The following is a 27,202-nucleotide window of genomic DNA, read 5'->3' on the forward strand; positions in this document are numbered from 1 at the left end:
TTCCATCTAAAATCACGCTTGATAATTAGAGGAATAACCCACAAGCTTTATAAAGAGCCCATTATCGTAACACCCAGTCGATGTGGGACTATCCTTGATACACCCCCTCACGCGCACAGACACAGACACACATCGGCACAGGCACTGGAAGCGTGAAGTATAGGCCCGATCAGGTAGCCCACAACCAAGAATGGGCCCCGCTCTGATACCATCTTAAAGGTGTGGGGTTCCATCTAAAACCAAGCTTGGTAATTAGAGGAGTAACCCACAAGCCTTATAAAGAGCTCAGGATCGTAATACTCAGTCGATGTGGGACTATCCTTGATACACCCCCTCACGCGCACAGGCACAGGCACACATCGGCACAGACACTGGAAGCGTGAAGTATAGGCCCGATCAGGTAGTCCACAACCGAGAATGGGCCCCGCTCTGATACCATCTTAAAGGTGTGAGGTTCCATCTAAAACCACGCTTGGTAATTAGAGGAGTAACCCACAAGCCTTATAAAGAGTCCAGGATCGTAACACCCAGTCGATGTGGGACTATCCTTGATAGCTGGGCTGGTCCTGCTTTCTGTCAATACATTTATGCAATAGTCTAGCAGCAGATATTATAGTTCAATGATATTAGGATCAAATTATATTATTATTCATAAATATCTCTACGGCCATTTAATTATTGAGATTCGCATATACCATACTTCTTAAACTAGATCTAAATCAATTTCATGATTTAAATATCTTTTGAGAAGTCATCTTTTGTGCAATTTATATGAATAAAAAGATAACATTGACAAAATGAATATTATAGTTTATGGGATAATCCATTATCTTGGAATCACAAGCACAAAGGTTAATTCTTTTCTCTCAAGGTCTCTACCAAATCTGAGTTCTTTGTAATACCATAATAATTAACATTGAGTGTATATGGGGTGCTGTTTGTAAGAAGATTTATTAAAAAAAAACAAGAAAGATTCATAAGTGTTATTCGCTGATCATTCCCTTGCATTGTCACGTTACTCACGTATCATCCTGGCTTCTCGGATGGCACGCAAACGGGAGGACGGCATCCCGAGGCACGCGTCAGCCTCATGGAAGTACCGTGTACCGCGTGAAATGGAGACGGAAATTTTCCTTCCGACACGTGACGGAAATGGCAGGGGAGTGTCGGAAGATATGGCACGCGATATTGCCGTTGGACACAAAATGACTCAGTATTAATTGCTATCTGCGTCTGTGTGTGTGTGTTGTACTGTATAATGTTTTTTTTATTTTTATTTTTTAAATCTCAGCCGTTAGATGAACAAAGATTAAGATCTGGACGGCTGAAAAAAATTTGTCTGTTAATTGACCGTTGGCCCCCCGATTTTACATAATTCTTTAAATTTTAACCCACTTTTTATTTCTCCTATAAATACATCCGAATTCTACAATTTTAATCACAACTCAATCTCTCAAACTCTCAAAATCTCTCATATTCTCCACATACAAAGTTTATAAGTTTATATTCTAAATTTATTTATTTAGTTAAGTTTAAAAATAATTAGTATATACTTAAGTTTTTATTTTACTTAATATTATATAGTTAAGTTTTTTGTTTACTTAATATTATATACTTAAGTATTATATTTATTTATTTAGTTAAGTTTAAAAATAATTAGTATATACTTAAGTTTTTATTTTACTTAATATTATATAGTTAAGTTTTTTGTTTACTTAATATTATATACTTAAGTATTATAATTTTGTTTATACAACTAAGTTTAAAAATAATTAGTATATACTTAAGTTTTTATTTTACTTAATATTATATACTTAAATTTTTTGGAAAACTTAATATTATATACTTAAGTATTATAATTTTGTTTATATAACTAAGTTTATAAAATATTTATTATATACTTAAGTTAGTATTATAATTTTTTTAGATAATTAAGTTTATAAAATTAATATTATATTCCTAAGTTAGTATTATAATGTCTGGAGAGTCAACATCTCGCTGAGGTTCTCGTCGAGGTTCACATGAATCGCGCCGAAGTGGAAGTCGCACTGTCACGCCGTCGCAATCACAACAACAAGACGAGCAACACGACGAAGTTGAACAACCCTCTCCACCTCAACAATTTTCACAAAATTGGGTAAACCTTACTGAAAATCCCAATTACATCGAATATTCTCGACCACAATGGCATCCACCTAATGTCCCTCTAGAATTAGCCCGATTCGCCCCGATCTCCCCTTATCAACCTGAATATCTACCACAATTTCTTTCACAACAACCTCCACCTCCTCCCCGTCCAATTCACGAACAATATGGTACACAATATCATCCTCATCGTGCCCAACCTTCTAGCTCCCATCAAAATCCACACGAAGACCCTTACATGGTGTACCGAGAACAACTCCGTAGATTTGAAGAACAACAACAAGAGGCACCTCAACCACCTCAACACGAGTCATCACCTCCTCCACCTCCACCACCTCAACACGAGCCATCACCTCCACCACCTCCACACGAGCCATCACCTCCACCACCTCAACCCGAGTCACCTGAAGACGAAGCTCCCGAAGCACAACAACTTCCACAAGAGAAGAAGAAAAGAAAATCACGTTCTGAAATGTGGAAATACTTCATCGAGTTCACTGACAACGAAGGAAAGAAGGGAATATGCAACAAATGTGGGAAGCACGTCAAAGCCGACTCTGCATCTCATGGTACTTCATCGTTGCGCCACCACTACAGGGTTTGCGTCTTGAAGGGATCTACATCCATGGTAAGTACCCACGATCCCGTAGAGTTTAGAAAAGAATTAGTAAAGTACATACCGACCAATCATTTTCTCATGTAGAAAGCGCAGGCTTTGGTAGATTTGTGCATTACTTAGTTTCTGGTAGAAACATCATTTCAAGAAAAACTCTTAGAAGTGATATTATGAGAAATTTTTTGGAAGATAAAGACACACTTAGAGCATGCTTCATGTATGCTAGGTTTAACGTGGCCCTCACTTCTGACATATGGTCTGGAAATGCCAAAATGGACTACATGTCCGTTGTAGTTCATAACATAGACCAGTCTTGGAATCTCAACAAGAGGATCGTAGCGTTTAAGAGAATAGAGGGTAGTCATACCGCTGATGCCATACTAGCAATCCTCCTAGACGTTATAGAAGAGTGGAATTTTCAGGATAGAATAATTTCAATAACCCTAGATAACGCCACAAACAATGACGCCATGGTGAGAGCGTTACGTCTTAAGATCCCCAATCAAGAGTGTCTTTTACACCAAAGGTGTGCAACCCACATCATAAACCTCACAGTGAAATCCGGGTTTAGGTATTTTGACGAGTGTATCCGTAAGATTAGAGATGCTATATCTTGGTTAAACAGTTTGAACCAAAGGGTAGACGACCTTAAGAGGCGTTTTTTAATCAACGGTCTTGAGGAGAGACAATTCCACACCGATAACAAGATTAGATGGAACTCAACATTTTTAATGTTGCATTCTTTCTTATCCGAAAGACATGTAGAGATTACATGAGAATTCGTGAACAGAAACGGAGGCCATGACATAACCAAAACAGACATCGCAAGGGCTAAGGTCTTTACTCATTTTCTTCACGTTTTTTACGATGAAACATGTGCATTGTCTGCTGTTTACACACCCACATCTTATTTAGCCATACATAGTGTTACAAAAATTGCCGAACATCTTCATGATTGTAACCATTTTGAAATTTTTCAACCATGCGTAGAATCTATGAGAGCAAAATTTTCAAAATATTGGGGAACTACAAAAATCCCTTACTTATATGGTTTTGCATGCATTCTAGACCCTCGAATGAAATTTGGGGGTTATTTGACATTTTTACAATATTTAAAACATCATACTGGACAAGATTACGTTACACATGATCATGCTAGGGTCGTGGAAGAGTTTTACTCCTTTTTCAGGTTCTACCAGCGCCAAGCTCCTGTATTTCCCGAGCCGAGTCCACCTCGACACTCATCGACAAGCAAAGGAATGTTCCGAGACATAGCTCGTTTTGCTCGAGGGAACTTCATCTCCAAGATCGTCACCGCATGCCCAACCCACTGAAGATACGGCTTCCAACGACGAGATCGCGTTATACACATCTCAACAATTTGCCTCCATGAACCAAGACGACCTCAACTTGCTAGCGTGGTGGCGTCAACACGAGAACATGTTTCCGATCTTGTCGAAGATGGCCCGAGATGTTCATTCGATCCCGGTGTCAACGGTGTCGTCCGAGTCCGCATTTAGTAGCTCGGGTCGCATCCTTGATGATCGTAGACAAAGTTTGAAACCCGAAATGGTCGAGGCTCTCACCATATACAAAGATTGGTGTCAACACGAACAACGTTCTCAAGAAACATTTGTGAACATTGATCTTGTTGATAACTTTGATATTAACTTTCAAAACATGACTATTAATGAAATGTAGTCTTGTTGTAATGCTTTGTTCATAATATTGTTGTAATGTTTTAACTTTATTTAAAAAAAATATTAATAAAGATGAAATTCAGTTTACATATTAGTATCTTATTTTAAAATTTTAACAGTTTAGTCTTTTTCATTTACCATTTAAATTTGTTTTTTTTTTATTTTTTTTAATTCCTTATTGGAAGTTAATGGAAATATGGATTTCCATTAAGGTTAACGGAAATTCCATTTCCGTTAAGCAATGAAAGACATCAAAATGGGTAATGGAAATACCATTTCTAATAAACAATGAAAGGTGGCTTATTGGAAATGAAATTTTCATTACATTCCATTGTCCTAGGATGACTCACGTATAGATAAAGATAAAGATAACATAGCGATTGATTTAACTATTCCGGAAACGAAATGAAGCTCATTGTATTGTTCGTATGATCTAGAAAGCTATAAATACCTAAATCCAAATACACAAGCAAACAAATTTGACCAATTCGTAAGATCTAGAAAACTATATATCTCTAAATCTAAATACATAAGATTCCAATCTGATGAAACATCCAAGAAATGGTCCCTCAATCTGGTTATTACATTTATGTACGCCTAATAACTTCTAGATACATTTCAGCTTTCAAATATGTTATATTCTAATTTACGTTGAATGATAATTAAGTAAGTTCATTGATTGGACAAAAATTGTTAAGATCAATTACGTTGATTGCGAGATAATATAGACCAATTTACCAATATTGTTAAACTGACAAATAAGTTTGCAGACATTTATAGGAGACAATTTGACTAACACAATTTGAAAAAATTACATCGCGATTATAAGAGTAAATGGAACATATCAAGGCTCTTCGGGCGGTTTTTAATTACAAGAAATTGGATAGAAGTTGTATATTAAAGTAAATGATTAAATTTTTAAAAAATTTATTTAATTAAGCAAATATATGTTCTCTGTTTATAAAATTCAAAAAATGCACAACTCGATCAAAATCTCTATTTCAATTTTCAAATAAGTTCAGTATAACAGCGAAATGTCTAAATTTGTGTCTATTTTTTTTTATAACATAACGAACCTCAATGTCATCTTATTACAGCGTTTGATCAAAGGACACACAAACTCAAATTGATTACTATTAAAAAAAATAAAAATAAAAAACTGACAGGCGAGAGATCAAACAACCTTTAAGCTTTAATTAGCTAACAAATTAATTAATTATGTCCATCCTCAGCCCTGGGAGCCAAAAGAACTTGGCTGATCATCCTATCAAGATTGTCCAGCGACTCTCCGGCGACTGCCTCGGCCGCCAGACGCTTCCATTCGGCTGCCCTCTGGGCCATAACCCGGCCCTTCTCTCCGTCCATCAACTCTCTGACAAGCCCTTCGATGACGCCACGCTCCACAACCTCGATCTCCATCCCGATCCCCCACTCCCGACAGCTGTACCGACAGTTCGTCTGCTGCTCCGCAAAGAACGGCCACGATATCACCGCCACTCCGGCCACCAGAGTCTCCAGCGTCGAATTCCACCCGCTGTGACTCAGAAACCCGCCCACCGCCGGATGCTGAAGAACCTCCGCCTGAGAGCACCAGCTCACCATCATCCCTCTCTCCTTCGTCTCTTCCACGAACTCCGGCGGAACCACGGCAGCCTCTCCGGCGACCAGGTCCGGCCTCACCACCCACAGGAAGTCCTTCCCGCTCCGGGCGAGCCCCCACGCGAACTCAAGGAGCTGCTCCGACGTCATCACCGTTATGCTCCCGAAGTTGACGTACACCACCGACCCCGGGGCTTTGCCGTCGAGCCACTCGAGGCACCGCGGATCTTCGCGCCAGAGGCTGGACTCTATGGGCTTGAGGGACTCGTCGTCCTTGGTGGCCAATGACGTCATCAGGTGGAGCGGGCCAACGGTGTAGATTGACGGGAGGCCGGCGGAGGTGGAGATTCCCTTCAAGACGTCCTCATCAAGGGCTTGGTAAGTGTTGAACACTATAGCGCTGCCTCGTTTGATTCTCTCTGTCTCTCTTTTGAAAAAGTTGAACATGACGTCGTCTTTGTCTGTGGTTCGGACGAAGCTCGGGAAGTCTCTCAGCCGCATATCTTGCATCCCCGGTATCCAATCTATCACCGTCTCCTCCAATTGCCGTTCCATGTCTTCTTCATCTGCTCATACAGTGTCGCTTGGAAACTTTATTTTCTAACCGTTATAATATAATCCTCTTAATTATTTGTTTTCGACAATAATTGGAATTTTTCTAAACTTATTTTTCTCATCTAGAATTACACCCGGATAATATATGTGTGGGCCTACCTTTAAAAGGGACGATGCCTTTCTCGATGAGGCTCTTATAGTGAAAGTACCCGAGGAAGCCACATGCGCTGGCGGTCCAGAAGACGACCTCAGGGATTCCGAGCTCCTCCGCGGCGTCGAGGGTGAAGCTCAAGGTTCCGTCGGCGACTACGCAGGTGACCGGAGGGACTTCGGGGTCGGAGTTCAGGCGGCGGAGGAGGTCGCGAAAGGGAGCGAGGCAAGTGGCGTCGACGGAGGCGACGAGGGAGGGGACGTCCTGAGTGGCGTCGGCGTCGGAATATTCGAGGCCGTCGGGGATGGACTCGAACCGGAACGAGGGGAGGCCGTCGAGGGAGTGGGGCCCACGGGAACGGAGGAAACGGCGGTGGTTGTACTCCGTGTTGACGAAGGTGACGTGGAAGCCCTTCGAGTGGAGGAGCTTGGCAAGGTTCATCATCGGCTTCACGTGACCTTGCGCCGGGAAAGGGATACACACCGCGTGTGGCCTTTGCCGTTGCTCGGCTGTCGGTGATATTGAACACATGATATTAATATAATATTACTGTAGTATTGGTCTGTTTGAGGAAAGAAACGGTTCGTGTTTGAATTTAGTGATGCCTTTTGTTGAATAGAGGCGCTACGAGACGTGTGTAAACGAAATTAGAGACTACGACGAGACTTTAAATTATTGTTTATCTTATTTAGAAGAAGAAAAAAAATTGAAAAGTCTATATACTACTATAGAATGAAGGTGCGTTGGATTACCATTTTATCCTTTACTTACGATCATTGTTATCTATCACGGGGGGTCACGACCAGTGCTGCCACGTGTCAAAATGTGTGTGGATCGTTCATTGTCGTGATCCGTGTCACATTTTCATTTACTTTTAGATCTTTCTCTTATATTCGAATGGTTTTTTTTTTTTTTTTTTTTTTTGTCATAATGAAATTTGTTAAGCACACGAGTGGGACCTGATATGAAGCAAAACAACATATATTATTTGTTTTCAATGCAACAGTAATCTTCGGACCAATAAATTGCTTGGCCCTGGGTCACATTAGTTACTTTCTTTTTTGCTCTGACCATTAGATGTTTTATTTCCACTAGAAAGATTAGTCACACACACACGTGTATTCATTCAATATCCCAATATTTCCTCTTTTCGTTTTACTAGTTATTTTGGCCATGGGCGGGCACGGCTTTTATATATCCTTGAATATTTTTCATCAAAATTATAATTTAGACAAAAATAACTACTAATAAAATAAGGAGATAGAATATTTTTTTTATTCATTTTTACCTTTTTTCTGTCTTTGAGTCTCGTTTGTGTAAAAAAAAATTGAGTTTTTTATTTTAAAAAAATATGTTTAACGATTTGTTAACATATATATGTAACAATTGACTGCACTGAAAAAGTTGTTGATTTGTTAACATAAATGTCAACAATTGTCATAATTTATTGACATAGATGCCAGCAATCGGCACAGTTTGTTGACATATATATATATATATATATATATATATATATCAACAATTGACGTGATTTGTTAACATAATTGTCAACAATTGACATAATTTGTTGACATAGATGACACAATTTCTTCACTGTTTATGCTAATATTTTACGCAATTTTTCTGCAATAATACAAAACATACACAAACATTCACTCGGATTATGCACACAAACATACACAGAAAGAAATATACACAACCATTTATCCATGAAAATATGCACAAACATCAATTTTTCGATATAACTTCTCCATGAAAATATTTAAACCTTTAAAAAAAAATTGGTACACGCTTGTTGAGATGGAAGCAGGTTGCTTCAAGCGAGCTTCATTTGTTGAGATGAAAGCGGGTTACTTCAAGCGAGCCTCATTTGTTGAAATGAAAGTTGGTTGCTTTATGCCCTTTTGTCTTTGAGCTTTTCGCTTTGTTTCTTGGAAAGGGCTCACCGTTCTTTTTTGTTTTTGAGTTGATCTTTCATGTTTTTCGGATAGGGAAAAATCTCTCACAACACTTTGTTTTATATTTGTTTTGTAAATTCTTACTGCATGGATTTAGTTTAAAATTTCCAATTAGAACACGCATTATATATATATATATATATATATATATATATATATAGAGAGAGAGAGAGAGAGAGGGAGAGAGAGAGACGTAAACATGCATAAAACAACGCGTGTAATATGCATGTGTTATCTCTTTATCCTATACATTCGTACGATGCCCAGTAATATATTTTGCCTTTTGTTTTCAGCCCGAAATTTTCTAGGGCTCCTCTTTTGTAATAGGTTGGGTCCGCCACTGTACACAGACTCAATATCCACCACAATCAGGGGCGGGCCCAGGTGGTAGACTAAAGATACCTGCAAGATACATACCCAGTGTATCAAGAGCAACTACAAAATTTTGAATAAATTATTTTTCATATTCTCAATTTTATATTCAAATCCTTATTTTAAAAAAATACGACATCTTAATATTTTAAAAAGTATTGATTTTAATTATTTTTTATGCATGGAACTGAAAATTTTCGCTACCGGAACAAAAGTTTCTGTTTCATATCTAACGGAATTTCGATCAATATTAAAAAAATTATTTCTTTCAATCGAATGCGGAATTTCGTGCTCCATAAAAGTGGAAGTGAATTTTCTTCTTCCGCCAATTTTTTGAAACCTTAGTCCACACATCTACTATTTCTTTTAACTTTGTTTTCTAAATAACTTGTACTCAGCTTTGAATTACTCAAAAAGTATTTATACCAATAAAGGTAGCGCCTTAAAAAAATATATATAAAATAAAGGAAGCCTATCTTACGTAGGCACAGAAGACTATTTTTATAATATACCATTTGAACTAAATTTCAGACCCTATTTTTGCAGATACGTTTTAGAATAAACTATTGCCTTTGATCAATAATTGTTGAGATAGAAAGTTGCAGTCGTGATGAAGAGGTCTATATTATCCTTTTGACGTCATGGAACAGATAGAAATGTGTGATTTCACATTTTTATGTAACAAACTTATTTTCATGCCTTATTTTGACGATTGGATCTCTGTATGAATGGAAAAGGGGTGGTTCTGATCGGGAAGTCAAATTCCTATTTAAAACTACACAAATTAATTTAATATTAAAATGAAATTATGTAGCTCCACTATTTTAGCAAAATGTGAATCCAAACTTCACTACCTACTACATACTATATTGAATGGTTACATTTTTATTTAACTTTAAAACGACAAATCAACTTTTGAGAAGGTTTGACTTTAATTCAAATATAATATATCGAGACAAAGAGAAGTCAAAATTGGAGACTAGTAATCAGGCTATAAATACCAAAGCAATAGCCAGTTTCAAATACACATACATATTCTGGTCAGAGATCATATATAAACATTAAATCAAGGAAGAAATGGGTTCATATGGAGAGGAAAGAGTAGAGAAGAGAAAGCCACACGCGGTGTGTATCCCTTTCCCGGCGCAAGGCCACGTGAAGCCGATGATGAACCTTGCCAAGCTCCTCCACTCGAAGGGCTTCCACGTCAGCTTCGTCAACTCGGAGTTCAACCACCGCCGCCTCCTCAACTACGGCGCCATCGCCGCCGACATCCCCTCCTTCCGGTTCGAGACGGTCCCTGACGGCCTCCCTCCGACGGACGCGGAGATCACTCAGGACATCCCTTCTCTCTGTCACTCCACTCCCATCCACACCCTCGCCCCCTTCACCGCCCTTCTCCGCCGCCTCAACTCCGATCCCGACGTCCCTCCGGTCACCTGCGTCGTCTCCGACGGCTGCATGAGCTTCACCCTCGACGCCGCCGATGAGCTCGGCATCCCGGAGGTGCTCTTCTGGACCACCAGCGCTTGTGGCTTCCTCGGTTACCTTCACTACAAGGACCTTCTTCAAAGAGGCCTCACACCTCTCAAAGGTGAAAATAATGTTAAATAATAATTATTACGTACCTCTCTCATCACTTTATATGCGACAGCGTAGCCGCCACGATCCACTTGATTATTTGTAAAAAATAAAGAAAAAAATTGATAACAGTATACTTGTTGACTTTCAGACGAGAGTTGTGTAAGTAATGGATATCTAGACACCGTCATTGACTGGATCCCCGAGATGAAAGGAATTCGTCTGAAAGACTTTCCGACGTTCGTCAGAACCACCGACCCCGACGACATAATGCTCAACTTCGTCAACGGAGAAGCGAAGCGAGCGCAGAGAGGGAAAGCGATAATCCTGAACACATTCGAGGAGCTCGAGAGCGGCGTTCTCGCACCGATCCGGTCCATCCTGAAGCCGCCGGTGTACACCGTCGGCGCTCTGCACCAGCTGGTGGACCGCTTGGTGCCAGCGTCGGCTGCGTCGGAGGCCATAAGCTCGAGCCTGTGGAAGGAAGACATGTCATGCCTCGAGTGGCTCGACGGCAAAGCCCCGGGGTCGGTGGTGTACGTCAACTTCGGGAGCATAACTGTGATGACGTCAGAGCAGCTGAGGGAGTTCGCGTGGGGGCTGGCCGGTAGCGGGAGGCCGTTCCTGTGGGTGATCAGGGCTGACCTCGTCGGCGGCGACTCGGCCGTGGTTCCGCCGGAGTTCTTGGAGGAGACGAAGGAGAGGGGAATGGTGGCGCGGTGGTGCCCACAGGAGAGGGTTCTAGAGCACCCGGCGGTGGGCGGCTTTCTGACTCACAGCGGTTGGAACTCTACTCTGGAGAGCCTCTGCGGTGGCGTCCCCATGCTGTGCTGGCCCTTCTTCGCCGAGCAGCAGACCAACTGCTGGTTCGTCTGCGGAGACTGGGGGGTCGGAATGGAGATCCACAGCACCGCCGGCCGAGACGAGATCGCACGGCTCGTCCAAGAGCTCATGGAGGGAGAGAGAGGGAAAGAGATGACTAAGACGGCTCTCCGTTGGAAGAGACTTGCTGATGTGGCGGTTTCTTCCCGTGGTGGCGGTAGTACCGGGTCGTCCTTGTCGAATTTCAATAAGCTTGTTGAGCAGTTATTGAGTTACAATTAATTAATTGTATCAACGGTTTATTCTTTTATGATCATATCTATCTCTTGTATCATTTCCTCTTGTCATTTACCTTGTTTTGGTTAATTAGATTTTTTGCTAGATATATGTTGGAGTTAATAAACATTTCGGTTTAGCTAATTCATGGATAAATCTATGTATCTTCGGAAGGTGTTATGCATTGTGTTAATACATATATTTTAACACATGAAAAAAAAAAATAGCATTAAAAAAAAAGTGACAAAGATATAAATATATATATATATATATGACATGATATATATATATATATATATATATATATATATATATATATATATGACATGATATTGGTTAGAGCGCCATTTCTCTATCTTGAAAATAATAGCTCTACTAAAAAAAAAACATATGTCAGGCTCACATAATCAAGCCTACTACTCAAAGACAAAGTCAACTCGAACCCATCCCCATTTCAAGACTCGGCTCTTTAAAAAAAACAAGGCCTTGCCGTGTCAATACAGACAAGACCACCGCCAGAATAGGTCCACAACCAAGACAAGTCCATGGCCAAAACAGGTTCATGTTCACAGTTCCACCACTTTTGGAGTTCGCAACCTCTTTGGATTCCCATCTCAGTTTCCAACCTCTTGGAGTTCAAAATCTTTTGGAGTCCTCGACCTCGGAGACCAAGATCTCTAAGAGTTCCCAACCCCAGAGTCTACGATCTCTTGAAGTCCCCAACCTCAAAGTCCTTATCCAGCTTCCACTTGTATCGATTCTAATGAAGTTGCTCATGGTGTGAATAAATGCATGCTAAAGGGTTTCGCCCTTTAGCATGTTGAGTTGGGGTTTTGTTCCATAGCTGAGGTACCGGCCTCTGCCCGAGATATATTTATGTGGTTATCTGAGCTTGGGTTATATGTAACCGCTCCTTAGAAATAAACTAAGTTGATATAAGTACATTCTTGTATTGTCATATGCTTAGGGTTGGAGTAGTGGAGATTAATATCAAGAAGATCTTACGTAGAATGTATGGCAACGTCAAGTTTGAGAGAAAATAACTTGAAAATCTAAAGAAATCAACAAGAAAAAATAAAATTAAAAAATTACTTTGATTCAAGTTGGAATTACATGATGAGTGAGTACGAAATGCACATATTTAGACAAACTAAAGATTTTGAGTTGTCACATTGGACGAAGCTAGAAGATAGCAAATTTTGAATAAGGATTATCTATTTTACTCTAGTTGTCCGTACTTGACTCTTATTTGATTATTACCTATTTGAATAAGGGTTTGAGACAATTGAAATGGGAGAGCTCATTATTTATTCATTTGATTTGTATACATGGAACGATATAATATTAAACGGCAGTTATCCTTGTCTTATTCCAATCTTTGAAGGTTCCTTAGATTTTCTTTCTTAAGCCCGAGTTCTTCTAATTGCTTGCTTGATTTTTTTTTATATGAGAGCTCATCAATTCGCTCGATTTGTATATGTAAACAACATCATAGATAAAATCGATATTGTTTGCTCGTTGTATTGTTTAATTCGTAGCAAGTCACTTTTAGAATACCTAAAAAAAGTGTAATGGAAAGTAGAAACGAACACCAATCAGTATATGCATTTCAATTCAACTTAAAAGAATAAAAAAAAAAAAATTAAATAGCTGATTAGCTAAATGATCATTGGAACTTATAAATGTTTGCAAATATTAAATGTTTAACAAAGTCTAAAATCTTCATTTATGTAATATATGTATATAAGAAAAATTCATAATAATTGATTTCTAATAACTAATTATCGAACTTTGGTCAAAGTCTTACTAATCTCAAGAAGATTTACTTTAGCAGGCATATTTGATTAATGCAATCTTGATATGAGGTATGAGACATTGGAGGACTCGCACTCCCACTCGCCTCGTCAAAAGTTCCATTGGTGAAGCGTATTGTCAAGAATATGTGTGCAATTTTGATACGATATATTATTTTATTAGATTTTATAGGAATTAACTTCCATCATCAAAAGTTCCATACATATGGTGAAGCGTATTGTCAAGAATATGTGTGCAATTTTGATACGATATATTATTTTATTAGATTTTATAGGAATTAACTTCCTTCAAACTGTTTTCTATTACACAGTAGATATTACTACGTGTACAGTGTACTCACATGCCTCGAGAGCGAGAGCCTTGCCTTAAAGTTCGGTATTGCGCTTTTCACAGCTACCCCAATTCGTTGGATTTAATTTCGAAGTAATTAACCCTTGATCATGACCCGATTTGACATTGTTGTGCTGCTTTCAGAATTGCTTTTAAAAAGTGCTGTCAGAAAAAGTGTTGTCAGATAAAATAATGTACTGTTTGGTTAATCAAAATAAAAAACAGTTGATTTTCTAAAAAGTTACTGTTTAGTGTTTTGTAAACAATTTTATTTAATTAGCTTCTAATGTCAAAAAAGACTAAAGTAAATCTAAATAATATTAGGTGAATCTCAATGTTATTATAAATAGCAAAAAAAATAATTTAAATAATTTGATCATTTTTAAATAATATAAAATAAAATCTCATCTGTCTAGAAAAAAAATATCATTAAACGAATAAAAATTACTGTCCCATCAAACTTGCAGCAATATGATCCCTTAAAATTTTCATCTATAAAGTTCCTGAATTGTCCTGACCTTCGCCATTTTCATTGCCGTCGTGATCATCATCTATAGTAGTGTTATCTTCAGTTGTATCTTCAAAATCCATATCATAATTTGCGTACTTCCTGATAAAGTTACGCAAAGACATTGTTGCGATAACTATTTTTACTTGTTTGCCAAATGGGTAGTTAGGCATATCGCGTAGTACCTTCCACTTTTTCTTCCAAACTCCAAATGTTCTCTCAATCACACTTCTAAGAGAGGAATGCGCATGATTAAATACTTCTTGGTAACCATTTGGTTGTCCACTTGAACGAAATACTGGAAGATGATATCTTTCGCCTTTGTATGGTCCTAAAAATCCCTTAATTAATAGATATCCAACATCAACCAAGTAATATTTACCTATGAAATAAAAATAAATTTCAAAACATAGAAATAATAAATTGTTATTAAAATTCGAAAAAAGTATATTTGATGTGAAACGAACCTGTAGGCGGCTTTGGAAACTTAAGACTAGGATCACGCAAAGCTGTTAAGAGTATCTGGCATCATGAGCCGAACCTTCCCACCCCGCATATACGTAGGTAAATTGCATATCAAAATTACACACACTGCCATGATGTTTTGAGTTGGAACTCCTTTTCTTCCAATGAATGGTACTTGATCTTCAGGAGATATGATAGCAGAAACATGGACACCATCTATAGCACCAATACAATCCTGAAAAATCAATAAAATAGGTAAATGAAGAAAGGAAAAAAAAATTAATCATAAAATTTATAAGAAGAAAAACATAATTACCTTAAAATGTGGCATGAATCTATTGTCTTTCAAAATTCCTTTTGGAGTGGATTTGAATTCTAGATCTTCTGGCTTCAAATTTTTTACACTCATCGTACATATGCAATCCAACACCATATTAAAATATCTATTGACAGTCTCTCCAGAATGTTGAAATCTTTCGCTGAATCTATTTGAAGCGCCATGACCTATTGTAAATAAAAACATCGCCAACATTTCATCAACAGTCATTCTTCTTGAGTCTTTCAATCCGTAGTTGCTTCGTAATTCAGTACTTAATTTGATAAACACATTTATGTCCATTTTGAACATATTATAACATATACGTCCATGCCCTCTTAACATCTCCATCAGCCACGCATGTCCAGTTTAAGAAGAAGTCATACATGAGTCTTGTATATGTAAGTCACATAATATTGTCGAATAAGATGGGCAACTGTGCAGATGATTTGATCCGTGATACTTTCTTCGTCCTCGTCAATATTCATCTTCTAATTATTCTATATAACAACACAACATTTTCAAACTGTAAAAGATCATATATATATAATTATGACACTCAAAAGTAAAAGAAAGTCGTTACAAACTTAGAAATATCCCTAAAAAACTTAAAAGTAGTAAAAAAAAAAAAAAGACACGTCATATTCTTTCAGACTGTTCAAATTTGTGCCATGTAAGTTTCTTGTCCGGATCTTCAATTGACATGAACATTTCTCTTTTCTCCTTGATCATGAACAACCTGGTTGTAAATAAATGTAACTCGCTACATATCTCCACTCCAGGTAAGGAAGTGACAATTTTCATGACAGTGGCTAAGTTAGAATCAAGTTGATCATTTGATGTGGTTGCCGGTGCACTCCATTTTTCGACAGCTTCACATAAGCGATCAATTTGTGCTGATAATTTCACCGCACCTCCGATTTTCTCACTTTTTCTCTCTCTTTTTCTTTTCAAGGAACCGAACTCGCCTGATTTAGAGTTAAATTTTTGGTACTCGAATCATGTGACTCGTTATCACTCTCAAGTGGAGCAACATCTTCTACTCCATTGCTAACCTCACTTGAAATAGTTCCAAAGGCAGGTGTCCAAGCATGATCACCAGTTGCTGTGGTATTCATAAACATCCTATCTAACATCTCTATAAATTCTGGTTGAAAACCTTCTTTTCGAAATTTCGCTGCATTAGGGTGCATCTGTAAAATGAATGATCAATTTTTAGATTGATAAATGCTCGCAAAATGTAGATAAATTCTAAATATTTGATAATTACCTGTAATTTCTTGTCCCACCATTCATCACTTGCATCGATTGTTCTCTTTTGAATGTTACAGCCAAGACCAGTTTCTTTTCCAATGAGTTGTTTCCACAATTTCCAATCATTCTTGAGAGAATCCTATTTATTTTTCAATTGAACTTTATCGTACGTCTTTCCGGTGTTAATTTTGAAGTTCTTGATCAAGTTTTCCCATCCAACCTTCGTAAAATGAGTTCTTGGTCGTTGTCCACCTTCAACTTCTTTAACGCACCACTCACAAAATAAATTGAGAGTCTGCGTGTCCCAAACCTCTTTCACTCTTGATTTAATATTCTTATTTTCTACTTGGTTGTGGTTGTTTTGGCTATCTATCTAAAGCCAAAATAATACATGTAAATTTTAATTATAATATTTTATCAAATCAATTCAAGTTTCAGCAACTAAAACGTACACATCCTATATACATATTAAAATAATAATACATAATAATGTTACCATAGCAAAAAACCCCTCCAGACACACACCCATACGTTACCTATGAGCCTATGACTATGCTTTATAATATCAGGCTTGTATAATAAAATATGTGTTTTGTATTGTCTACGTCTGAAAGTCTACCACATCAAAAAAAATCCCTCCATATATTAAAATAATATAAATGACATGTGACTGATTGAAAGCAATTGAAAGCAAAGAAAAAAACATGGAAACTAGCAGAGAATTGTAAACATGGATGTAACCACATATAAATAATATAAAAATCACATACCTTTTGATTTTTTTATTGCAGAGAATTGTGAGAAGAGTTGCGGAAAGAAACCCTAAAAATAAATTTACAAAAAGAAACCCTAAAAATAAAGTTACGGAAAGAAAAATAAACAGTAGGTGGAGAGAGAAACTAATCCCTACAAAAGTGGCTTTTAGAAAAAGTATCAAATATCTGCTTTTAAAATTTGCCTATAAAAAAAACAGAACTTTTTATTAAAGTGTTTTTATTTTAACTTACAAACATAAAAATTGACTTAAAATTCTAAAAAAAGCAAAAACACCTAAAAATAAGCAACGCCAAACGCACCACATGTGTCTCGGGAAAGTATAGGTTAATGGCCATAATTTGGAATTTTGGATTTAGATTCCCAAATTATGAACCAAGTTAGATGTTGTTATTTATATAATTTGCACGGTTCAAGCTGTAGTTTGGATGCACTGAAAACTGAAGGAATCCAACATCGAACCAGAGTCAAATAGATCCGAGGACTCATGAAAGTTAATGAACGACTCGTTTATAAAGCAAAAATGAACAATACCGAGCAGAACTTCGAAGTGAAAGAGAAACTGATAGATCAAATGTTAGCAATATTATAATAATATTGACGGAATATAAAAAACAATTTGCATGAAATTAAATAAAATTGATTTTCTAAAAAATAATAAAATAAATTACAAAACCGGAAAAACCTTGACCCGGTATAAACACAAGAATGAGTGAACGGAAAATAAAGCGTTGAGGCCCGTTGGACGGTTTCCTTGAAGCTTTTTATCGCCCTCCACAAGTGCTGGATTAGTTGAGCGAAAGCCTCCCAAGATACAACGATAACAAGACAAGCTTAGCACCACTCAATTTGACTTCGGCAAACTAGAACCTTAGTACTATAAAAAAAATTATGAAAGAGGGAGAGAGGAAGCTATGAAAGACTTGCTCTGGATGATTTTCGAATGAGAGGCTTCGACCTCCTTTTATAGGAGAGGCCAAGCACAGTTATAACCATTGTCCATCAATGCTCAGTTACAAAACGTCTCCATAAGTGCATGGTAAATGCACAGTTATAAGCCTTGAAAGCCCGTCCAGTCAAGCTCAAAAACATCCAATTAAATGGTACGGTTACAAGCATTAAACCCATGCAAAACTGTCCAGTTCAACACCAATTAATAAAATGATTTTATTTTTATTTAATAAAATAAAATAAAATCAGAAGGAAAAATTTAGGATATAGGCCCAAGCCCAACCCCACCGGACCGGACGGCGGCGGCGCACGTGTGGTGGACTTGGGCTTCCTTAAGCCCTTGCCCCCTCTACAATACTAGGTGAAGAAATAAAAAGAAAATAGTCGGAAGTGAGAGAGAGTGTTTCCTAGACTTTGAATGTTATATTTCTTCTTATTGGTATGAAAATCCTATCACCTATTTATACATATGGTGGATACATTAGACTAGACTAGATACATGATCAATGTAATAAATAAGTGTAATAACTCCTTTAGGAAATAGAGAATAATAAATATTACACAGAGAACAAGACATAGAAAATAAAATGAAAAATAAATGCAACACTTTTCTCAAGTGAGGTGAGTTCCATGAAGTGTGGGTTCCCGAGACACGCCTCTCAGGAGGAAGGAGAAGTGACGGCGTGACGAGGTGAAGCTTTGGCGAGGTAGGAGCTCGCGAGGTGACATGCTAGCGAGGTGACGGGCTAGATTTCAACACTAGGTCATCATTGGGAACACAAACCCTTTTCCACACAATTGGTATATAAGCACACACAAAATTCACATATCTCTTCCATGTTGGACTCTTGTATGTGCACACACATCCACAACACATTTTATTTCTTTCACAACATTGGTGTTTTCCAATCCATTTTGAGCATCAATTTCTCATTTAATATAGCATTGATTTTGGCAAATAAACATTCAATCTTATACCCGTCGCAATGAAGAATAAGAGTACGTAGGAATTAGTTAATTTCGATGAGTGGACCCCACTCAAATCTTAGTCATAAATCAACCACACAATTGTGAATAAATCTCATTTATTACAATATTTTCAACATAAAAAACTAGTAAAAACAAATATAAACACTTGTATACAAATTACCGCTCACTATAGTTATGTCGAGCAGACGAGCAAGTTACCGCCCACTATGCACATTCTGAAGGATTATTCATCAACTGTCGAGAACGTAATACTGATCACCCTACTAACTCGACCCAAATGACTATAAATAGAAGGAAACATGATTGGAGGAGGCACGACATATTTTTTCACACACAGACACAAACACTCGCCATAGACTTCACCTATCGTTGATCACCCTTGTTTATTTCCTCTCTTTTACTAGATTAGTTTGTATTTAGAGATAATCTTGCTTAGATAGTCAAATTTCTCGGGACTGCGAGTTCAAAACCAAGTGTTATTCGTTAGACAATTGTTGTACTAATTTTGTCAATATATATCTTTTAAAAAAAATGTTGATAAAAGAGATATAATAAGAGGCTTGATTAGCTTAGAACAAAAATGCAGTACATGATATAAGAATATCATGTAGGACATGATATAATAAAAGGCTAAAATAATGCAATCCATTTAATACATATATTATATTATATAAATGTATATAAAAATAATAATAATAATAAATGCGATTTATACCAGCCTTGCGTAGCGATAAATCAAATTTAATTTTACGAGCTACCCATCTTCTTAAATATAAAATGTCCGATTGGTCCAAACATATCCATATTGACGTTTCTGGTGAATTTAAAGTTCGGCATATTTTTATTATTCTGCGAGTTGCTTATCATTACAACACACAAAGAGCACCACCGCTATTACACTTAATTAACCAGCCCTGGGAGCCACAAGAACTTCACTGATCATCCTATCAAGATTATCCAGCGACTCTCCGGCGACTGCCTCGGCCGCCAGACGCTTCCACTCGGCAGCCCTCTGGGTCATAACCCGACCCTTCTCTCCGTCCATCAACTCTCTGACGAGCCCTTCGATGACGCCACGCTCCACAACCTCGATCTCCATCCCGATTCCCCACTCCCGACAGCTGTACCGACAGTTCGTCTGCTGCTCCGCAAAGAACGGCCACGATATCACCGCCACTCCGGCCACCAGAGTCTCCAGCGTCGAATTCCACCCGCTGTGACTCAGAAACCCGCCCACCGCCGGATGCTGAAGAACCTCCGCCTGAGAGCACCAGCTCACCATCATCCCTCTCTCCTTCGTCTCTTCCACGAACTCCGGCGGAACCACGGCAGCCTCTCCGGCGACCAGGTCCGGCCTCACCACCCACAGGAAGTCCTTCCCGCTCCGGGCGAGCCCCCATGCGAACTCAAGGAGCTGCTCCGACGTCATCACCGTTATGCTCCCGAAGTTGACGTACACCACCGACCCCGGGGCTTTGCCGTCGAGCCACTCGAGGCACCGCGGATCTTCGCGCCAGAGGCTGGACTCTATGAGCTTGAGGGACTCGTCGTCCTTCGTGGCCACTGACGTCATCAGGTGGAGCGGGCCCACGGCGTAGGCCGGGGGGAGGTCGGTGGCGGCGGAGAGAGCCTGGACGACGTCGTTCTCGAGGGCTTGGAAGGTGTTGAAGATCATACCGTTGCCTCGTTTGGCTCTGTGGGCCTCTCTTTTGAGGAAGTTGAGCATGACGTCGTCTTTGTCTGTGGTTCGGACGAAGCTCGGAAAGTCTCTCAGCCGCATATCTTTCATCCCCGGTATCCAATCTATCACCGTCTCCTCCAATTTCCGCTCTATGTCTTCCATATCTGCTCACAGGCTCAACAAATTGTAGGACTTTTTATAGAAAAAAATAAAAAAATAAAAAAAATATTTTACTATAATCAATTACAGCTGCGTGAGATATTAAAATGCGACACGCACTAGTTTAAGCTAATATACAACTACAAAATAAATTAAGCAACAATATAAAAGAAATTTTTTCAAAGTTATAATTTTAAAGGTGAAAGTACGTAATAACTTAAAATAAATTGAAGAGAGACTATGCTATTATTGTTATCATGTAATTAATTAAATATTATTACATAAATATTTAAAATTTAAAAAGAGGTTCATAATTAATGTTATCGTGTAAATAATAATTTTAAAAAAATAGAAGGATTAAAGCAAAAAAATAGAAGGTTAAGATTTAAGAGGAGTTGAGGTCCCCCTAAGTGATGGAGAGACCACATCATTAAATTAAATATTAGACTGTGACCATCAACGGAGCCAGACTTTCAAAACAAATTAAGGGAATAATATAATATTTAAAATTTAAAAAGAGGTTCATAATTAATGTTATCGTGTAAATAATAATTTTAAAAAAATAGAAGGATTAAAGCAAAAAAATAGAAGGTTAAGATTTAAGAGGAGTTGAGGTCCCCCTAAGTGATGGAGAGACCACATTATTAAATTAAATATTAGACTGTGACCATCCACGGAGCCAGACTTTCAAAACAAATTAAGGGAATAATATAATATAAACAATTCAGAAGAGGCATAACAATATAAAAACAGCCATATAAACTTGGACGTCAATAATAATAAAAAAAAAACATATACCCCTACTACCTCACTGGCGGCGTAAAAGAGTAAGAGTACTATATTAGTATGTTCATATTTTCACGTGATAGTAAGACAGAGTAAGTAATTAAAATATTACTATCAAAGTTGAGGTCAAGAAATCGATTACCTTTGAGAGGGACGATGCCTTTGTCGATGAGGTCCTTGTAATGAAAGTAAGCCAAGAAGCCACAAGCGCTGGTGGTCCAGAACAGCACCTCCGGTATCCCGAGCTCCTCGGCGGCGTCGAGGGTGAAGCTCATACATCCGTCGGAGACGACGCAGGTGACCGGAGGGACGTCGGGATCGGAGTTGAGGCGGCGGAGGAGGTCCCGGAACGGCGGGAGACAGGTGGCGGAGGTGGAGACGCAGAGGGAACGGATGTTCTGAGTGGCGTCGGCGTCGGAGTATTGGAGGCCGTCGGGGATGGACTCGAACCGGAACGAGGGGAGGCCGTCGAGGGAGTGGGGCCCACGGGACCGGAGGAGGCGGCGGCGATTGTAGTCCGTGTTGACGAAGGTGACGTGGAAGCCCTTCCAGTGGAGGAGCTTGGCCAGCTTCATCATCGGGTTGATGTGGCCTTGTGCCGGGTAGGGCACGCAAACCACGTGAGGCTTTTGCGTCGTCGCTGCTCTCATCGAACCCATTATGTATGTTGATATTACTGGTATATTATTATTGGTGTAACTTTTGTTTCAGCTGAGCCTTTCCTTTTATAGTGTTGAAAAATTCAATGAGGCTTGAAAATTATTGTTATGGTGGTGTTGTGAAAAATCAATAATTGAATATGGATTTGGCACGATTCGTGTAGATACGGTCCCAATTCCCAAGACTAATAAATACTGAGGGGAGGACAAAAATACAAGTTGTCTTTTTTTTTTTTTTTTCTTTTTTTATGTAGGATATTGTAATTTATACCATTGTAATCTTTAAAAGTACGTATCGATACAGGTAGTCCAAAGTCTCCAAACTATAGAATACGATTATCATCACAATTCAGATCTTGAACCAGAGAGTAAATGTTTGACGTATATACTTACGCATGTTCGAAGAGCTTGAAATTATTATATTGGTAAAGCAGGAAACACGCATATATATATCATCGGTGTACATGGCCCACTTTTCAAACTATCTTTTTTTTTTTTTTTATATAAATTATATATACAAACCAGCTAAGAACAAAATAAATCTGTATCAAGATCTAAGAAAGAGATTGATTGAAGGAGATTAATTATTGGACTCAACCTTGACAAAGATTACAGAGTATATATAGGTATATGTTAACCAATGAAATAGAAATGATCTATTGCTACGCAGAGCACTTAGTAAGATAAATAAAAAGCCAATGAAAAGTAAGGAAATTGACATGTCATTTAGATGACTTAATAGCCCCCATCAAACTCAAGTCATCTACACTAGTGACATTGAGTTTGGAACGAATAAGAGGGAAAGCAGAACTTGATATTGGCTTTGTAAGGACATCTGCAATTTGGTCACAAGCTGACACATGCTTCACTGATATGAGACCTTGAGTCATCTTGTCTCGAACAAAATACAAGTCCATCTCAACATGCTTGGTGTGAGCATGGAGTACTGGATTGGCTGAGAGCATAACAACACTAGTATTGTCGCACCAGATGTTTGGAACACGAGTCTGAGACAACTTCATCTCTGATATTAGAGCACTTAACCAAGTAACTTCAGAAACCACTGCTGCAATACCTTTAAACTCTGCCTCAACCAATGAACGAGAGAATGTATGTTGCTTCTTAGAACTCCATGCCACTAAGGTGCCTCCAACAAACACATAATACCCTGTAGTTGATCTCCAATCATCAGAATTAGCCCCTAGTTAGCATTACTAAAAGCAGTAATACTGAAACTACTAGCTTTGATGAGACGAAGACCAAAGTCTAACATGCCAGTCAAGTAATGTAATATTCTCTTCGCAGCAACCCAGTGTGCATGCAGAGGGTTATGCATGAACTGACATGCCCTATTAACTGAGAAAGCCAACTCAGGTCTAGCCACAGTGACAAACTGTAGACCACCCACAATGCACCTATAAAGCTGAGCATCAAACATTGTCACTCCCACATGCAGTCAACTGAAGACTATTGGTCATGGGAGTACTACTAGAACGAGCAAACTGCATGTTAGCCTTGCACAACAACACCTTGATATACTTAGTTTGGCATAGAAGTAACCCTGAAAATGTTTTGATCACCTGAACTCCCAAAAAATAGTCAAGAAGACCAAGATCCTTCATGGAGAACAAAGTACTGAGTTTTGTAATCATTTCTTCAACCTCACCCGAAGCAGATCTAGTCACTGAGATATCATCAAAAATTGAGGCGAGAAGCCATGAGACAAGTAATTGATCTTGCCTCTCCCACATTTGAAATGCAGGATTCACTCTGTCGAGTTCTTCTTCTCCAAACTCTGTAAATTTCACCAGAATTGTAGCAGTACCAAGAAATAAAAATCTTGCTAATCATGACCTCTGATCGTAGAGAGCACTTTTTTCCTCCAAACCAGGAAATTGTTGAGATCGAGCTTCATTTCGATTGAATTGCTCAAAACAATCGAATTCGCTCATACCGGTATAGATCTAGCTGTATCCTCCATTGAATTCATCGATGTTGTCGCCATGATCGATCTTCAATTTCTCCAAACTCGAATATAGAGCTCTAATACCATATCAACATCTGAGAAAGAGATCGATTGAAGGAGATGAATTGGTCGACTCAACCTTGGCAACGATTACAGATTACAGTGTATATATAGTTAACCAATGAAACAGTAAATGATCTAGTGACACACAGAGCATTTAGTAAGAGAAAGGAAAGCCAATGGAAAGTAAGGAAAGTGACACGTCATTTAGATGACTTAATAATTTGGAACAAATGGAAAACAAAAAATTGAAAGAAACTCATCGGTGACTAAATGTTAACACAACTCAAATATAATTGTGTACTCACATGAATTTATTCTGGTCACTTAATCTTCGTGACCTTGCCTAAAAAATTCATTATCGAAATTTGTCAAGAGTAGTGAAATTTTATGCAAAATTGTACTAAGTGGTGTAAAGAATCTTAATTAGTTACTTCCAAGTCCAATCTCACGTGTCCTAACTTTTCTAAGATGTTGAAAGAGTCTTTAACTAAAAGCTAATTAAAGCTGAAAATTCGGTCTTGTATTTAAATTTTAATCGAAATTAATCGGTTAAAATTAACCGTACGGTTAATTTTAATTGAATTTTCGGTTAAAATTAACCGTACGGTTAATTTTAACCGAATAAAAAACAATTAACCAAGGTTAATTGAAAATAATAATAGTTGTTTATTAATAAAATGTTCATTCCATTGTGTATTAAATAATAGTATTAAATAATAGTATTAAATAAGATACGGTCAATTCGGTTAATTACAATTAATTGGCCTGAATTTATGTTCGGTTAACAATTAATTTTAACCGAAAATTTCGGTTACCAATTAATCACGATTAATTGGATTTTCAGCTTTACTAAAAGCTTACATCCAAGCTTTGTTGATGGACCCAATTCCACCGATCAATAAAGTTACATTTTTAAGACCCCCCTTCAAAAATGATTTCTTGATATTTTTTGTAATTATTTTTCATAAAAAAATATTTTAAATGAAATTTTACTTTCTAGATTCCCTATAGATTGTTTTTCCAATTAACCCCCAAATAAATATTTATAGCTTCGTCACTTGAGAGGGTCAATCCGATCCTCTTGTCGAGCTTCGTCACATATCAAAATGATTGGGGCTAACTGCTAATTTAATCTAACAACCACACTTCATCATACTTTGCTTGCTCTTTACGAGCCTCCGAAGTGCGAACGACACTGGAAGATATAATCGACGCTTTTTGTGTCACTGATCCTCACACTTGAAAGGATTGTGTCCTTGCTTAAATAGGTGGGAGAGATTGTCTCTCAAAATTGATGCATGCTGGGCCGGTTTGACCTATAGGGTCTCGGTAGTCAAGCAAATTAGGCCCCACTAAATGAAAGACTAATTTATGTAGTATAAGGCCGAACATTACGTATATTTTAGCCTCAAATATATTTAGTCTAAATAAATATTCAAAAAATATATGTACAATAAATTTGTTTCAAGCTTCAAAAAATTTAGAACCGGGCCTGGATGTGAATGCGTTTCTCCGTTAAAGTTTTTTCGATATCAACCAGCGATGTCTTCAAGTACATGGCAATGCAATAATGTACTTATCAACTTAAATAACACATGAGTATTCCTCGTATTTTGTAAATCTATCTCATTACTTTCCCTTACACAAGAAATACTCACGTGAGTAAGCTCAAAACCCAAAAAATATAGTCAAGCTTCGTTGTGACATCACTCCAGGCCCAATATCTTCTACCTGCAGTTTTCGAAAGGCCAATGCACATCTTGAGAATATAGATATACAAGAATATATTTTTTAAATTAAGAAATGACGTAATTATATTGAGAAAAGAAAATGACGCATTCATAGAATGGAAAGAAAAAGATAAAATCCTTGAGTCTAGTTTTAGAAATATGAACAAAGAAATTGGACATAAAATGTCGTTTTCCAATAATTAGAACGATGGGATAAACGACGAGTAGCGACATATTACATCAATGAACAGCTACTAAAAGTCATTACATTGAAGTAGTCAAAAGTCAAAACATATCTCAATGAATTCAAGCTCACCCTCTCATGCAAGCGACATATCCTTGTGGGTGATATTAGTAATTAATATATACCTCTACAAAAACAAACAAAAATATAGTTTGACATAAAATCGTAATAAATGCCACGTAGATTCTACTACGTAGTAACGCGTCTGATTGACTACGAGGTTCGCGTAGTGGTAGTGTAGTATATTGTCTCTCAAATTTGACGTTGCCATATATGCAACTCCAAGTTAAATTTCCTTGATGTTAACCCACTGTGTCCGAGTATATGGCAAGTCAAGAATTTACTTATATCAACGTAATTATTGAGTTTATATATTCCTCGTATTTTGTATATATTTATCGTATTGCTTTGCCCTACACAATAAGAAATGCTCACATGAGTAATAAGCTCAAAACTCAAAAAGTCAAGTCAAAGCTTCGTCGTTACATTTTAAAAGGCCAACGCACTCTGAATCCCCAACACATAATTTTAATGTTGTTCATTCCCCAAATTATGTAAAAATAAAAATCGCGCAATGCATGTATTTTTTTTCTAATTACAGGAAATTAGTCTTGAGAGTATGAGATATGAAAACTGAGCGTTCAGTGGAACACGCTAGTGTGATACACAAGTGGGTATGTCAAGCATTTTCTTAACACTGTATAGCAATAGCGTTATAAATTTTCCCCTTCTTGTA

At 37.8% G+C, this 27,202-nt stretch overlaps 3 protein-coding genes and 1 pseudogene across 3 annotated transcripts; 1 reads left to right on the plus strand and 3 right to left on the minus strand.

Annotated features, from left to right (window-relative positions):
- Positions 1 to 5,438: 5,438 nt before the first annotated feature.
- On the minus strand, positions 5,439 to 7,491 carry LOC149391480 ((R)-mandelonitrile beta-glucosyltransferase-like). Its single transcript, XM_089618783.1, has 2 exons — positions 6,775 to 7,491; positions 5,439 to 6,626 (listed from the first exon to the last, which is right to left on the minus strand). The coding sequence occupies exons 1-2, from the start codon at positions 7,295 to 7,297 to the stop codon at positions 5,674 to 5,676; spliced, it is 1,476 nt and encodes a 491-aa protein (XP_089474909.1). The 5' UTR covers positions 7,298 to 7,491; the 3' UTR covers positions 5,439 to 5,673.
- A 2,635-nt stretch (positions 7,492 to 10,126) lies between these two features.
- Positions 10,127 to 11,884, plus strand: LOC149391481 (7-deoxyloganetin glucosyltransferase-like). The gene is made up of 2 exons (XM_089618784.1): positions 10,127 to 10,690; positions 10,829 to 11,884. Exons 1-2 carry the CDS (start codon positions 10,174 to 10,176, stop codon positions 11,779 to 11,781), a joined length of 1,470 nt encoding a protein of 489 aa, XP_089474910.1. The 5' UTR covers positions 10,127 to 10,173; the 3' UTR covers positions 11,782 to 11,884.
- Positions 11,885 to 14,412: 2,528 nt separating this feature from the next.
- LOC149391482 (uncharacterized) lies at positions 14,413 to 15,697 on the minus strand (annotated as a pseudogene).
- Positions 15,698 to 19,890: 4,193 nt separating this feature from the next.
- On the minus strand, positions 19,891 to 22,585 carry LOC149391483 ((R)-mandelonitrile beta-glucosyltransferase-like). The gene is made up of 2 exons (XM_089620425.1): positions 21,947 to 22,585; positions 19,891 to 21,023 (listed from the first exon to the last, which is right to left on the minus strand). The coding sequence occupies exons 1-2, from the start codon at positions 22,461 to 22,463 to the stop codon at positions 20,083 to 20,085; spliced, it is 1,458 nt and encodes a 485-aa protein (XP_089476551.1). The 5' UTR covers positions 22,464 to 22,585; the 3' UTR covers positions 19,891 to 20,082.
- Between the last annotated feature and the right edge of the window lie 4,617 nt (positions 22,586 to 27,202).

This window comes from Urtica dioica, chromosome 7, assembly GCF_054948205.1.
Source record: "Urtica dioica subsp. dioica isolate 48M chromosome 7, U.dioica_male_clone48M_v1_H2, whole genome shotgun sequence".
In the NCBI taxonomy this organism is placed as follows: Eukaryota; Viridiplantae; Streptophyta; class Magnoliopsida; order Rosales; family Urticaceae; genus Urtica; species Urtica dioica.